The sequence below is a fragment of the Pseudophryne corroboree genome, chromosome 1, assembly GCF_028390025.1.
Source record: "Pseudophryne corroboree isolate aPseCor3 chromosome 1, aPseCor3.hap2, whole genome shotgun sequence".
NCBI classification, from domain to species: domain Eukaryota; kingdom Metazoa; phylum Chordata; class Amphibia; order Anura; family Myobatrachidae; genus Pseudophryne; species Pseudophryne corroboree.
In genome coordinates this window covers 589,267,963-589,282,235 of record NC_086444.1, presented here as the reverse complement: position 1 = coordinate 589,282,235, position 14,273 = coordinate 589,267,963, and the positions used below count along the sequence as shown (strand labels likewise).

General features: G+C 42.0%; 1 protein-coding gene across 1 annotated transcript in view; it reads right to left on the bottom strand.

Annotated features, from left to right (window-relative positions):
* Positions 1-14,273, bottom strand: part of SHB (SH2 domain containing adaptor protein B) — a 347,131-nt gene that overhangs the window by 239,308 nt on the left and 93,550 nt on the right. Inside the window, exon 2 of the mRNA XM_063914230.1 lies at positions 14,023-14,131. Coding sequence (XP_063770300.1) covers positions 14,023-14,131 — 109 coding nt within the window. The remainder of the gene's footprint in view (positions 1-14,022; positions 14,132-14,273) is intronic.

Below are 14,273 nucleotides of genomic sequence, written 5' to 3'. Positions count from 1 at the left end.
AAAGTAAGCTTGTGAGCAGGGTTCTGTTCAGTCCTCTATTAGCCAGTTTTGTTTTATGATTGTTTTGTTCTCAACTGTAATGTGCAGTGGAATATGTTGATGCTATATAATTAACTGTTACGATAATAATCAGACCAGAGTTGAGGAAAAGACAGGCACATAGAACATAAACATTTTCTATTACAAAGTATTGCACTGTGCAAAAGAAACCAGAAAACGTTTCAGTCTAGATATGGCTTTTCTTAGAAACTGAAACATTTGTTGGCTCATTTCAATAGTATAGAAATATATAGATATGTAAAAACATTAACTGTATTTCACAAACAATGTTAGAAGACTAGTTTTTCTTGTTTTGTTTTTTTAATGCTGTGCTCATAAGGATCTGTCATTCTCCACAATGTAATTATTTTGTCTAGGATTATCAGACAAATAAGACTCATCTGCATGTGTCTGCTCTGTACAGGTGCATTTTCCAATGTAATCACACACAAGACGCAAACACGTTGTTACAGCATAGAGAAGAAAAGTCTCATTGTCATCCACAGTAAGATAACCATTAGAATGAAGGTCAGAAGCAAAGACTTAATTTATATGGCGGCAGAGAGCATATCTGGAGTAATTTAGATCGCCACTATTCAGTACAGCATATAAAATAGCTAAAGAAAGAACCTATTGATTCTTAAAAGGTCGTGTATAACAAAATATAGTTTGCAGCTTTTGTGATTTCAGGCAATACACTCCAACATATTTCACAGTCTAAAAATAGAGTAAAGCTACAGCAAAGTATATATTATGTGATAATCACAAATTACTGCAATGTAACCCCTTGTCTGCCTCAGTGATATTTCTAGCAGCACTGTGCTTCATCAGGAATTTTATAGGGTGTAATAAATGTCACCTGTTTGCCTAGCGCTAAAAATAAAATCACTTGGGATTATACTTCCAGTAAATGGGATAATAATGCTAAATAATATTTTCCTATACTTAGAGATATTCTTATCCGGTATTTATGAACACATTACACAGTACGGTACAAAGTGGGGCGGTAGGAGGTGACCTGTGTGTAGTCTTCGTTTGGGCCTCCTCCTCTCTCGCCAATGTAATTTCAGATTAGACTCTGGCACTGTGATCATGTCTACTGTACATGTGCATGTTTCTGGCCATGTTCTCGTGATTTCTCTACTACATATGCCACGTGGCCTCTATTTTCCTAGTGATTTCTGTGCCGGACTCAGTCTCCGAGCTGATCGCCGGGATTCTGGCCACCGGTAACCCGTACCCAACCCAACATAACAGCTACATAATGGGGATAAGGTGTAATCAGGGAGATTGCTGGTCTATTCAGGGGGTGGTCTTCAGTTTGCCGGCTGTCGGGATCCCGGCGCACAGTATACCGGCGCCGGAATCCCGACATCCGGCATACCGATACTTTATCTCCCTCTTGGGGGTCCACAAACCCACTGGAAGGAGAATAAAAAGTGTGGCACGCATAGCGTGCCACCGTGCCCGCAGCGTGGCGAGCCCACAAGGGGCTCATTTGTACTCCCCACGCTGTTGGTATGCCGGCGGTCTGGATTCCGGCGCCGGTATGCTGGGCGCCGGGAGCCCGGCCGCCGGCATACAATACTACACCCTATTCAGGGAGTCAGGGAGATTGCTATTATTTCAGGGAGACTCCTGCAGAATGCAGAATGGTAGGCATCTATGAATTACATGCAGTGACATGATGCAGAAGCTTAAGATGGCTTTTCAGAAATTAGTTTGTATTATAAGAGGTGTTGGGAACAATGTATACATCATATAATGTAGTTTATACAATATAATGTTACATATACACAAATTAACTTCAGCATAAACACTCTGCTGATTAAGTTATACTGCCACCTCATACTATCTAATCAGAATACAGGAGCTGCTTTCCATATTCCCCCCCCCCCCCCCCCATATATTTTCAATTAATTTTGTAATGACTGGGAACAGAGAGAGGGAGTGAGGAGATAATAAAACTAACAAGGACGGTGATCCAAGAGTGAAGAAGACTGGTAGAATAAATAAGTGCAGTTACCCAAATTCTGTTAATACAGTCCAGGTTTTAAAGATATCCATGCTTGAGTATAAATGGTGATATAAACTAAGGTTTATAAACTAAACTGACTACGGTACTATTTAAGTCACCTGTGCTGAAGCATGGATATCCTGAAAACCTGGGCTGCTATGGCGGAGTTTTGGAAACTCTGAATTAGGGCGGGATGTATTAAGATACATCGCCGCCACTCGCCGCGCATCGCAGCGATGTTGATCGGAGGCCCCCCGCAATACCTGTGAGGTGGTGTGTGGGGGGTCTCCGTCACCTCCCCGGGATCTTCATCTGCTCCCCTGCCGGGAAACAGCAGCAGGCTGCCCCCGGCGCCTCCTCCTCTCCCCTGCAGCCGGAAGGACCTCTGGCTGCGTTGCTAGGGGAAGGAGGAGATTACCTTCCGGCTCCAGGCTTCCTGAAGGAAGGTATGCAGGGGGTCGGCGTCTGCGGCGGCCGGCGAAAAGAAGCCCATAGGATTCTATAGGGTATCGCCATCCAGAAAACGCGGCGGTCGGGTGATGGTACATTTGAAAATGCGGTAAAACCCCCCGAAAACGGGGGTTTTACCGCATTTTTTATTTAGTACATCCCGCCCTTAGTGAGATGAGGGAAGAGAAGGAAAATAAATAGAATGGAGAAGTCTTCCATCAGAAGACAAGTAATCGCTGCATAGGTTTATTGGCCATATGAAAATATTTGTGAATCTCTTTTCATTTTTTGCTACTGTTTATATGTGCACTGCCAGCTAATTACACAGTGCTTTCCAAAAAATATCGAATCAACAGTCCCTGTGCCAGTGGAGCTTCCAGTTTAAGTTCTCTACCACACAATAAGGTTTATTTTATCTAAAGCATTTATCCCACCAGAGCACCCAGAACAGACCCACGCAAACACAGGCAGAACATACACACTCCACACAGACAGTGCCTTGGTTGTAATCAAACTAATGTCATCAGAGATTAATCTGGCATCTAATTTTTTATTTTTATTTTTTGCTGGATTCCATCAGTGATTCTACAAACATTTTAAGCCCCGCAGTATGAACATCTATAGACATTGTGCTTGAGATTTGTTTCAGAAATAGTGTGTGTTGCATTTGGGAGGGCCTTAAGGTGTTGTGGTGCTGCTCCTCTGGCCCCGGCATTGTTGAGCAGTAGTGTTGGAGGCAGTCACTGCAGTATTAAATAAGTTCTGATGGACCGGGTAAACCGCATTGCCGCCTGCGTATTCTAAAGGGAAAAAGCATTGTCACCAGCAATTTTGGGCAGTGCCTCTGGATCTATTGCTACCTCTGAGCTGAATTCAGGAGGTTTAGAACTACATCCTAAAAACAAAGCCATGGGAAATCTTGCCTGTGTGGATGAAGGGATGGTATCGAAATCCCAGTAGTCACCATCGAGGTATCTCGCCATTCAAAATCCCAATGGAACCCAGTAAGTATTTAAACTCTACCCCTACCCCTCTCTACCTAACAGTAACCATCCCCTCTTGCGGCCTAACCCTAATTGTCCCCTCCCACATACTAACACCCCACCACTGCCACACTGTATGAGTAGTTTATAATAAACAAAAAACGACATGAAGTAATGGGTTGGAATCGGGTGACCGGCGGTGGTGATCCTGGCGGTCAGCATTCCGATGCCAAGATCCGGCCGCCAGATTGCCGATGGGGGGGTCAGCGCAATGAAACCCCTTGAGGGCTCGTGGCTCGCTGCACTCACCACAGGTTCTATTCCCACACTATGGGTGCCATAAACACCCATGAGTGGCAATAGTACATTAGCTGGCATGCCGACTGTCGGGATTTCTAGCAGTCGTGATTCCGCCTTCGGTATACTGGCCGGCGGGATCCCGACCACCGGTCACAAGATTACATCCCAAAATAACAATGCCTGCTGAAAACGCCTTACTGCAAGTAAGATAATTCTAATAATTATCCTCCTTCAGAATTGGCCACATCCCCCTGAGCCGTGATTCCATTTTCTGAGACCGTTTGGATCACTGTCCATCCTCCAGTAAAAGGAAATGAGAACTTAGAAAGTGATCACTTATTATAGATTATGCAGTTATAGCTAAGAGTTTACACAAGAAATGCTAAATTTCTAACAAGGTGTAAAAAAATGCAGCAGCAAAGGCTAAGGATAAGGTGTTATCATGCATAAAACGTGGTATGGAGACAAGGGATGAGAGTGTAATCCTGCCACTGTATAAATCATTGGTGCGACCACACCTGGAATATTGTGTACAATTTTGGGCACCATACTATAAAAATGATATCTTGGAACTCGAAAGGGTTCAGAGGCGAGCCACCAAACTGGTTAAGGGGTTAGAGGCATTGGACTATGAGGAAAGACTTAAAAGGCTTGATATGTTCACACTGGAAAAGAGGCGACTGAGAGGGGACATCATTAATATTTATAAATACATTAAGGGACAATACAAGGATCTATCAAACGATTTGTTTACCAAAAAAACACTACATAGGACACCCACTGAGGTTAGAGGAGAATAAATTCCATACCCAACTGAGAAAAGGATTCTTTACAGTAAGAGCAGTAAGGATTTGGAATTCTCTTTCAGAGAAGGTAGTAATGGTGGACAAAATCAATGAGTTTAAAAATGGATTAGATACATTTCTAGCTGAAAAAAATATCCAGGGATACAGCATTTAATTGATATTTAAAGAAAAAATTAATTAAATAAAATAATGTAATGTACAATAGGTTGAACTCAATGGACATTTGTCTTTTTTCAACCTCAACAACTATGTAATACTATGTAATCATTTTATTTCAACCTGTGAGACTCCATAAAGAGCACTAGCTTATTGCCAAGTATGACCAAGACCCTCATCTGCTTAACTAATGGGAACGTATTGTTCCCATATTTCTACAGGCATGTAATCACGAGAATCTATATCACTCCATTGTGTTGATAAACACATTACAGCATGGTTCATCCACAATCTTCTTTATAGCATACCTGCTGATGACTGGAACACACGGAATGGATTAAATATATAGAGCATTCCTAACCCACATGGCTCATAATGAGCCACAAAATTTTGTTCAACCCAAGCCACTAAAACAGCCAGGTAAATTAAATGGATTATTGGCCAGTTGGCCTTTAATGATTTTTAATTACTATGCTCAACATTTGTCAAAATCCACACCCTGTTCACACAGTATTGTATGTGATTTGTACAAGTCATTCTGCATACCATTTGTCTGAAGCCAATCATTTCCTAGTTGCATTCAATTGTTTTAATAACCTCCTGTTCTCCTATGGGGTGCCATAAACACCAAACTTTCAGTAACTTACATTCCAGTCAACACATTAAGTTATATCCTCATGGGAAGACAATTCACTGGGGTTACTACTGGAAATATTGTTATTTCAGCATATGTAAATGTGTCTCACTCATGTTACAATCCCCAATGATATCCAGGTGTTACATACAACTTTGAGCACTCTACAAACACCTACTGTACAAGCACATTTATTATCTATATGTACATACAGTATATTCAGAACTAAAAACAGAACTATTGACTTTGCAAGTGTCCACAACTTACTGCCCTTTGCCTGATCTTGAATGGCTAGCTCAGGATTATGGGCTGTGGGACGGGGGAAGAAACAGAGAACAACATATGGCATAAATGGTGACTAAACACACACACACACACACACACACACACACACACACAATCCAATGGCTTCATACATGGCTAGAACTACATTTAGGATGTCCATGACATCTTCTCTCCCATTGTGTGTGTATAAATGTTTATATATGTGTATAGTGTTCTGATTGTTACATTTGTATAGTGTTCTGATTGTTACATTTGAATAGATTCTCCTTCTAACTTGCAGATGTAACACAGTGGCCACGCAGCAGACGGTGAATGCTTACCTAATGTGCTCACACCTCATACTTGTACAGGGCGGGCCAGCTTGCTCTCCCAGCAGTAGTGCAATACACAGGAAATTCCTGAGCTTTCGCTATATCATTTTATATTGCTTCTTCTCAACAAGTTCACATCCAGAATATCCAAAACAAATGCCGTTCCTCTGAATAAGAGGAAGTTGTTTATCACAAACATCTCAGGCATGGAACAAAACTTTGGTGCAGTCCCTGAGGGTGAATTCAGTGACAAGCAGTACTACGCTGAGGAAGTCTGGGGCTGATATGATGGAAGAATTTTTCAGCGTGAAACTTTTGTTCCCTTTGGGAAAATAATTGCAATGCTGCATACTACTTACACCGGCATAAAAAGCTTGCTTACCAAAAATAATCAGAATCAGCTTTATTGGCCAGGTATACTCGCGTATACTAGGAATTGTTTGCGGTTACAATGCAGTGCCAAATAACAACAGAAGGGGAGATACAAACGTGATCAGTAACATACATGTATACAAACATACATAACATGCTTAACTATGGGAATACTGTGTAGAATTGCACCTCAGTACGTAGCACCAGACATATATACATCTTTTAGTAGATTAACAGCCAGTGGGAAGAATCTTATAGTGGTTCTGGTCATCCTGGCGGGAATGGACCTGTAACGCCTGCCTGATGGGAGCATTTCAAACAGGTAGTGGCCGGGGTGTTGCTTGTCTGCCAGAATTTTCCCTGCATGCTTCTTGACTCTGGACAGGTATAGGTCTTGAACAGTGGGGAGATCAGTCTCAACAATCTTTTCAGCTGTCCTCACCACCCTCTGTAGCCTTCGTCTTTCACTCTCTTTGGCAGCTTCATACCAGACTGTGATCGATGAGTATAGGACAGACTCCACAATGGCTGTGTAAAAGATGTGCAGCAGATTCTGCGGGATATTGAATTTTTTGAGTTGCCTTAGAAAGAACATTCGCTGTTGTGCCTTCCTGACGATGGCGCCTATGTTTGGTCCCCATTTAAGCTCACGGGATATTTTTGACCATAGGAATTTAAAGGAGTAGACCCACGACACCACGCGGTCGGCAATCACGAGTGAGGGTAAGGCAGCAGGTTTCCTTCTGAAGTCCACTACCATCTCAACAGTTTTGAGGGGATTTAGGTCGAGGTTATTCCTGCAGAACCACTGTGTTAGCCGGCGAACCTCGCGTCTGTATGCAGACTCATTCCCTTCCTCAATTAGACCAATGATGGTGGTGTCGTCCGCGAATTTTATGATTTTTACGGAGTTACAGTCATTGGTGTAAAGAGAGAAAAGCAGGGGGGAAAGGACACATCCTTGGGGGCCCCTGTGCTGATCGAGCGCACGTCAGACGAGAGCTTCACTGCTTTCACCCTCTGTTTCCGTACTGCCAGGAAATCTACGATCCAGGAGTATGTTGATGCAGGAACCCCTAAGGAGAGAAGTTTCGGCTGCAGGATACTTGGGATGATTGTATTGAATGCTGAGCTGAAGTCCACAAATAGGAACCTCACATAGGTGCCAGGATGGTCCAGGTGTTGTAGGATGTAGTGTAGCCCCAAGTTTACTGTTTTTCGTATGAGGATAGTTTAGAGACCGAAAAAATTATTTGTCGCTAACTGTTGTTGACATAATAGCCCAGAGTTTAAAAGTTTTTCCACTGGTACCGTATATACTCGAGTATAAGTCGACCCGAATATAAGCCGAGGCACCTAATTTTACCACAAAAACCTGGGAAAACGTATTGACTCGAGTATAAGCCTAGGGTGGGAAATGCAGCTCTACCCGTACACAGACCTCATAGTGCCAGATATGCCCCACAGTGCCAGATATGCCCCACAGTGCCAGATGTGCCAGATATGCCCCACAGTGCCAGATATGCCCCACAGTGCCAGGTGTGCCCCACAGTGCCAGGTGTGCCCCACAGTGCCAGGTGTGCCCCACAGTGCCAGGTGTGCCAGATATGCCCCACAGTGCCAGGTGTGCCAGATATGCCCCACAGTGCCAGGTGTGCCAGATATGCCCCACAGTGCCAGGTGTGCCAGATATGCCCCACAGTGCCAGGTGTGCCAGATATGCCCCACAGTGCTCTCCGTCTTACCCTCCGTCGCTCCCGCGCTGTCTTCTGAAGGAGGGACACGGAGAGCACAGCGCGCGGCTCTCCTGTGTCCCTCCTGCGTCTCCGGTGGCAGCGGAGTGTGTTAAAGGAAGTGCCGGTTCGTGCACTTCCTTTACCACACAGACGCCACTGCCGCCGGAGATGCAGGAGGGACACAGGAGAGCCGCACGCTGTGCTCTCAGTGTCCCTCCTAAAGCTGACTCAAGTATAAGCCGAGGTGGCTTTTTCAGCACAAAAAAAAGTGCCGAAAAAGTCGGCTTATACTCGAGTATATACGGTAATTTTTTTTGTTTTCACCATGTTTCTGTACATCATTTGGTGGACCATTAAACCCTCAAACAATCATTTTTAAAGAACAACACTAAAAAGGTAAAAAATATTCTACATCACAAAACTTACCCGGAAAGGCTAAAAGATCTTAACATGTATAGTATGGAGGAGAGAAGGGAAAGGGGAGACATGTTAGAAACGTTCAAATATACCAAAGGTTTTAACAAAGTTCAGGAGGGAAACATTTTTCAAAGGAAGAGAAGTATTAGAACTCGAGGACATACACTGAAACTGGAGGGAGGCAGGTTCAGGGGAAATTTAAGGAAAAATTATTTCACAGAAAGGGTAGTGGATAAGTGGAATAGCCTCCCACCAGAGGTGGTAGAGGCTAAGACTGTGGGGCAGTTTAAACATGCTTGGGATAGGCATGTGAATATCCTTACAAGGCATTAAGGTTCAAAGAGGGTTGCGATTACCTAAAGGATAAAAAAAATGGGCAGACTAGATGGGCCAAGTGGTTCTTATCTGCCATCAAATTCTATGTTTCTATATTTGTCAGTGTTATTTTGACATTCCACTGTAGTTCAATTCTAACGTACAATTTCAATTCTCCACTACCTTACATCCAGCTGAATCCCCTCCCACATTTTTAGGACAGTCCTAATTTGAATACATACCAGGTCAAAAGTTGAGATCACATACTGTATATACACACACACATATATATATATATAAATAAATAAATTTTATATATATATATATATATATATATATATATATATACACACACACACACACACACACACACACACACACACATACATATACAGTCGGCAGCATTCAGGAAAAAATGGCAGGACACGCAGCTGTGTGATAGATCAACATTTCGAAGCTGCTTTATTGCCTCGTCATCAGGATCCTGATGACGAGGCAATAAAGCAGCTTCAAAATGTTGATCTATCACACAGCAGTGTGTCCTGCCATTTTTTCCTGAGTGCCGACTGTAAACTAAGTTTACATATATTATTTAAAGTTAGATACTAAATAAAATTACTATATATTATATATAGTATATTATATAGTTTGCATGTATTATTAAATTTCACCCTAGGCTGCCCGATTTCAGAATGCTAATATGTTCCCTGCGGAAACAGCGTTCGAAGGACAGTCCCCATGGGGAAAAGTTGCTGTGAAGTGAACGTCTGGTGAATAGATGCTCTTTGGGGCTACCTAGCATCTCTGTGAGTACTGGGCATGCCCCCAACAGTGATAAAAAGGAAACGTGTCTTAAGGACACGCCTCCTTTTCAAACACAATAGTGCCCTATTGACAGCAAGGTGGTCTGCCCCACTCCAGACTTGGAGTGAACATGATATTATATGTATATAATAAATATATATTATTTATAATTATAATATTATATATACTTGTATGACTGCAACCAATTTGCACAGGTTTACTTTTACAAAAGCAGCTCAACTCAAGTGGAACAGTCCATCCTTAGGCTGTTTATTCTAAGAAAAACCCTAAACACTTGTGAGCTCAGCAACACCAACGGGACTGGATGTCTATGGCTGACAACAGTGGTGGATGACTGCATAACCCTTTCCATGGTATAGAAAAACAACATCCCTGTGAAGAACACACTCCATGAGATAGGCATATCATTATCCAAGTCTACCATAGACTTCACAAGAGCAAATAAGCCCCTGTAGTCCACCGAGTATATCTGTTACAATGTCAGAATTTGTATGTCAGTATTACACTGCTTCGTCGCCCCTGGATTGTACTACTAGTTTGGTGATCTAGTTTAGTGTAATGCTTAGGGGCAGATCAAAGTATGCTGTAACTATTTATGGCGACACCAAACAAGAGTTAATTTTGGAATCTTTTATATCCATACGGTATTCACAACTGTTTATACAATCTCATATGCAGACAACTGTTTATACAATCCCCCATATGTAGACAACTGTTTATACAATCCCATATGTAGACACATTTGTAGTTTTGTTTTTTTCCAGAGAAGCAAACTGCCGAGTTGGTCCTTATGCAGCATGCAAGAGCCAAAAGATTTGTCTGTCAGATTGATCTAGCCAAGGACAAAACACAAGCTGGAAGCTGAAAATTAGACTCGAGCATTCATTTATGGCAATCCAGTGCCATAAACTGCTGCTTACATGGTGATTGATGGTCCTGTCCTAAGTTTAAATTCACAATATGGCCGTGAAAACGGACATCTCATTTTCTTCTATAACTGTTACATTTTAATTATGCTAGTAATTATGCTATTCCTTTATGTAAAGTTCCACACGTAATAGCGAAGGTAAAACATTCCAGAATGGAGCTAGTTCTCATTTCTTCAGTGCTGACCTTTGTATTTTGATAAATTACATATTTCGATGACAATCTAAAGCCAAAACATATTGCATAATGCACATCACATACATGCACAGGTCTGTACAGATCCACTGTATCTCCATTAACTTTGTTTCTTCCTCCTCCTCCTCCTTCTTAGAGCAGAACAGATACTGTATGTATTCAACCGCAAAATACACAAAGTTATTTTAAAGCCGGCCACAGTTATTGTCATTTTGCTGACCAACTAGTCTGGATTTGTACCAAATTTGCCTATAATCAAAGTGAATGTTGGCTTCCACCAACTAACAGTGGTCTTGGAATTTAAATCCGTTTTGGGAGAAAACCTCAGTTTACTGACAGCTCTAATACCCGTTTAGTCAATCTCACCGACAGACCTCATGGACGGGATGGTATGGCGATCCCGGCGCTTGGGATGCCCGTACTCAGAATACAGTCAGTGGCATTCCGACGCACAGGATCCCGACACCTGGAAGGTAAGTATGCTAACCCTAACCTCCTACTACCCTAACCCTCCCTTCCCGCTGCCTGACCCTAACTGCAAGGACCCCGTTTCCCCCCTCAGAGCCTAGCCGTATCCCTCCCCAGTGGTGCCTAACCCCCATCCCCGCAGTCTAAATATAACCCCTCCCAATGCCCCCCATGTGCAGACTAAACCTAACTTCCACACCTCGCCCACCCACGTTCTGATACTAAGGAGCCCCAGCATACCTTCGTTCTGCGCATTCTGGTGCCGGCATTTTTTGATCCATATCAGGACTCTGACATCGCCATTCCGACTGCCGGCATGCTGACTGCATCCCCTTATGTGTAAGATATTGGACATGGATCCATGTCCAAGGTAAAACATCTGCATATAAATGTGTGCTCAGATTTTCTCTTAGTAAGGTGAGGAGTGATAGTTTGTCTATTTTTCATCACTGATATCAATAAGGGTTCTTACCCACTTGTGCTTTATTACAGGTATCTTACAATCTTTGTAATGTTAGTAAAATCTTTGCAAACAGCACTGACACTAGAAAACATTGTACCCACTGTAATTATTAGGAGTGTATGCTACTGTTGTACTAGTATTTTATTGACATCTCAGTATTTGGAGCATAAAAGTGATGGGGAGAATGGGATATGACCTGCACCAGCTTTGACAACGTTAACTTGCAGAAAACGGCCCCAATCAATATCCTTCAATAAGACAACCAGTGTTTACTGGATATTTGGGGGTGCACCCTGAGACAATAATATCATACAGAAGAAAAAGGAGAGCAAAGAATGTCTCTTTGTTGGCGCACATTGAATAATTTTAAAATTTAACTTTTAATAAGTTCATTAAGATTGTTCCAAAAAGACGAAATTTTGACAATACAATACAACAAATACTAACTGTGAGTGAAATAACAAAATAAAGTGAATTTCTTAAAACCAAAGGCTCGCTACCTGTGTCATGTATTATATTATTCTACTTGATTAGTATAGCAAGAAACACTTACGGATCTAAATGTTCTGTTATAAGTGATCTGTGGGATTATGATCAATCCATAGGTTCAGTATCTGCGCAAATACCCAATGTGTTCGTAAAGGATTACTGTATTACGGTAAGTATGGTATAATAGCCAATATGATCACTCATATAATGGCATTGAATAGTTACAGTGATTGTATATTATCTTTATTATCAGTAGCTATATCAAATAACAGTGTGTAACTGTAGCTGGAACCCTTAAGAATCAATATTTTCAGCAAATAACTGTTTTATTACTGACAGGTAAACACAATGGATTATGTGACTATGATTGAGTAACTCGAGAGCAATTGCTCTTAATAGTAAGCTATATCATCCACTGTTATATACAATGTAACTGTAATAAAAAGAAATCATCACATGATGTGGTAAGAACGAATGCTTACAGTAAATAACGGTTTTATTACAAACAGCTAGACACCATATGAGTGTGTAATTGTAACTTAACTTGAAAGTAAATGTCTTCAACAAGAAACTGTGTCAACTGCTGTTGCATACAGTGTAGCTATTGAAATAAATGAATAGTAGCTACATTGTATGCAATAGAAGCTGATAGTTTCCTGTTAAAAACATCTACTTTTAAGATAGTTACACTTTCACATGATGTTCAGCTGCTAGCAAGAATGTTTTAGAATATAACGATTGATAGCTGCAGTGTCCACTAGTGCTGCATATCACACCACTTAGTGATTTCATTTATTAAAAAATCTTTTTTGTTACACTGTATCTAAATAAGTGGAAGAAAGTATATTGCTAAAAGCACTTGTTCTCAAGCCAATCCACGTTAGCTGCAGTATCTAATAGTATTATATCTAATGCTGCTGTGGAATACTACCGACAGGATGTGTTTATATTAACATACTATACCACCTGGTGTTTTCATTTACCGTATTTGCCGGCGTATAAGACGACTGGGCGTATAAGACGACCCCCAACATTTCCACTCAAAATATAGAGTTTGTTATATACTCGCCGTATAAGACTACCCCCTCTTCCGCACACCTTCCACACACCAAATAAAACGTAAAAGAACAAAGAAGTTTAAAACTTGCATCATATTTCTTTCTTTTTGCTGGTGCCATGATAGGGTTGATAGGCGTTTGACGGCTGGACTTTTTCTATGCTGTATTGTACTGTATTGTACTGTACAATGGTGCAGTACTGTGGTTGGCTGTTGGCTGTATACAAAGCCTGATTGGATTGGTCCCTGCTCCCTGTCTGCCCTCCCTGTCTCCCTGTCACTAGCAGCAGTCTATTAATACCAAGTGACATTACTATATTATGACCGCAAGGGGCGGGCCGGAGCGACGCTGCTTCCCGAGCAGAACGGGACGGTCACGCCGAAAAGGCTGGCACCCCTGTATCGCCGCAGCCACGCTGATGACCCGCCACGGCCGCAGTGCATCGGGAGGCACTGCGGCGTATACGACGTATAAGACGACCCCCGGCGTATAAGACGACCCCCCCACTTGGTGGCATGTTTTGCAGGGCCAAAAAGTCGTCTTATACGCCAGCAAATACGGTATTTCAATAGCTACACTGTATGCAACAGCAGTTGACACAGTTTCTTTGCTCTCCTTTTTCTTCTGCATCTCAGTATTTGAAAAGAATTATCTAATTTTACATAGCTATATGGCGTTACACAGGTCACATTGGTACACTGTGACCCTAAAAGCTAGACCAGCAATGATGACCATAATCAAATTAGGCTAGTGCAGGTAATAATTGTATCTCTTACCTGTCATCAGTCTCTGGGCTTCGTAAGGTTCCATGTAGCCGTTGTTCTCAGTTAAGACTCCCTTGTTCTTTGCATCGAAGGGGTCAGAGTAGTCATCAGCGATTACAACCTGGAAGACAGGTGAGAAAAATAACATCTTTTAGAACATCTACTCCTTTGAAGCTCACAGTTAAGTTTGACATGAAAAAAATGGAGTGTCTAGGAAAGGAAGGAAGCTGACAGTGTCTTTGATAAACAGCAGTGCTATAAAG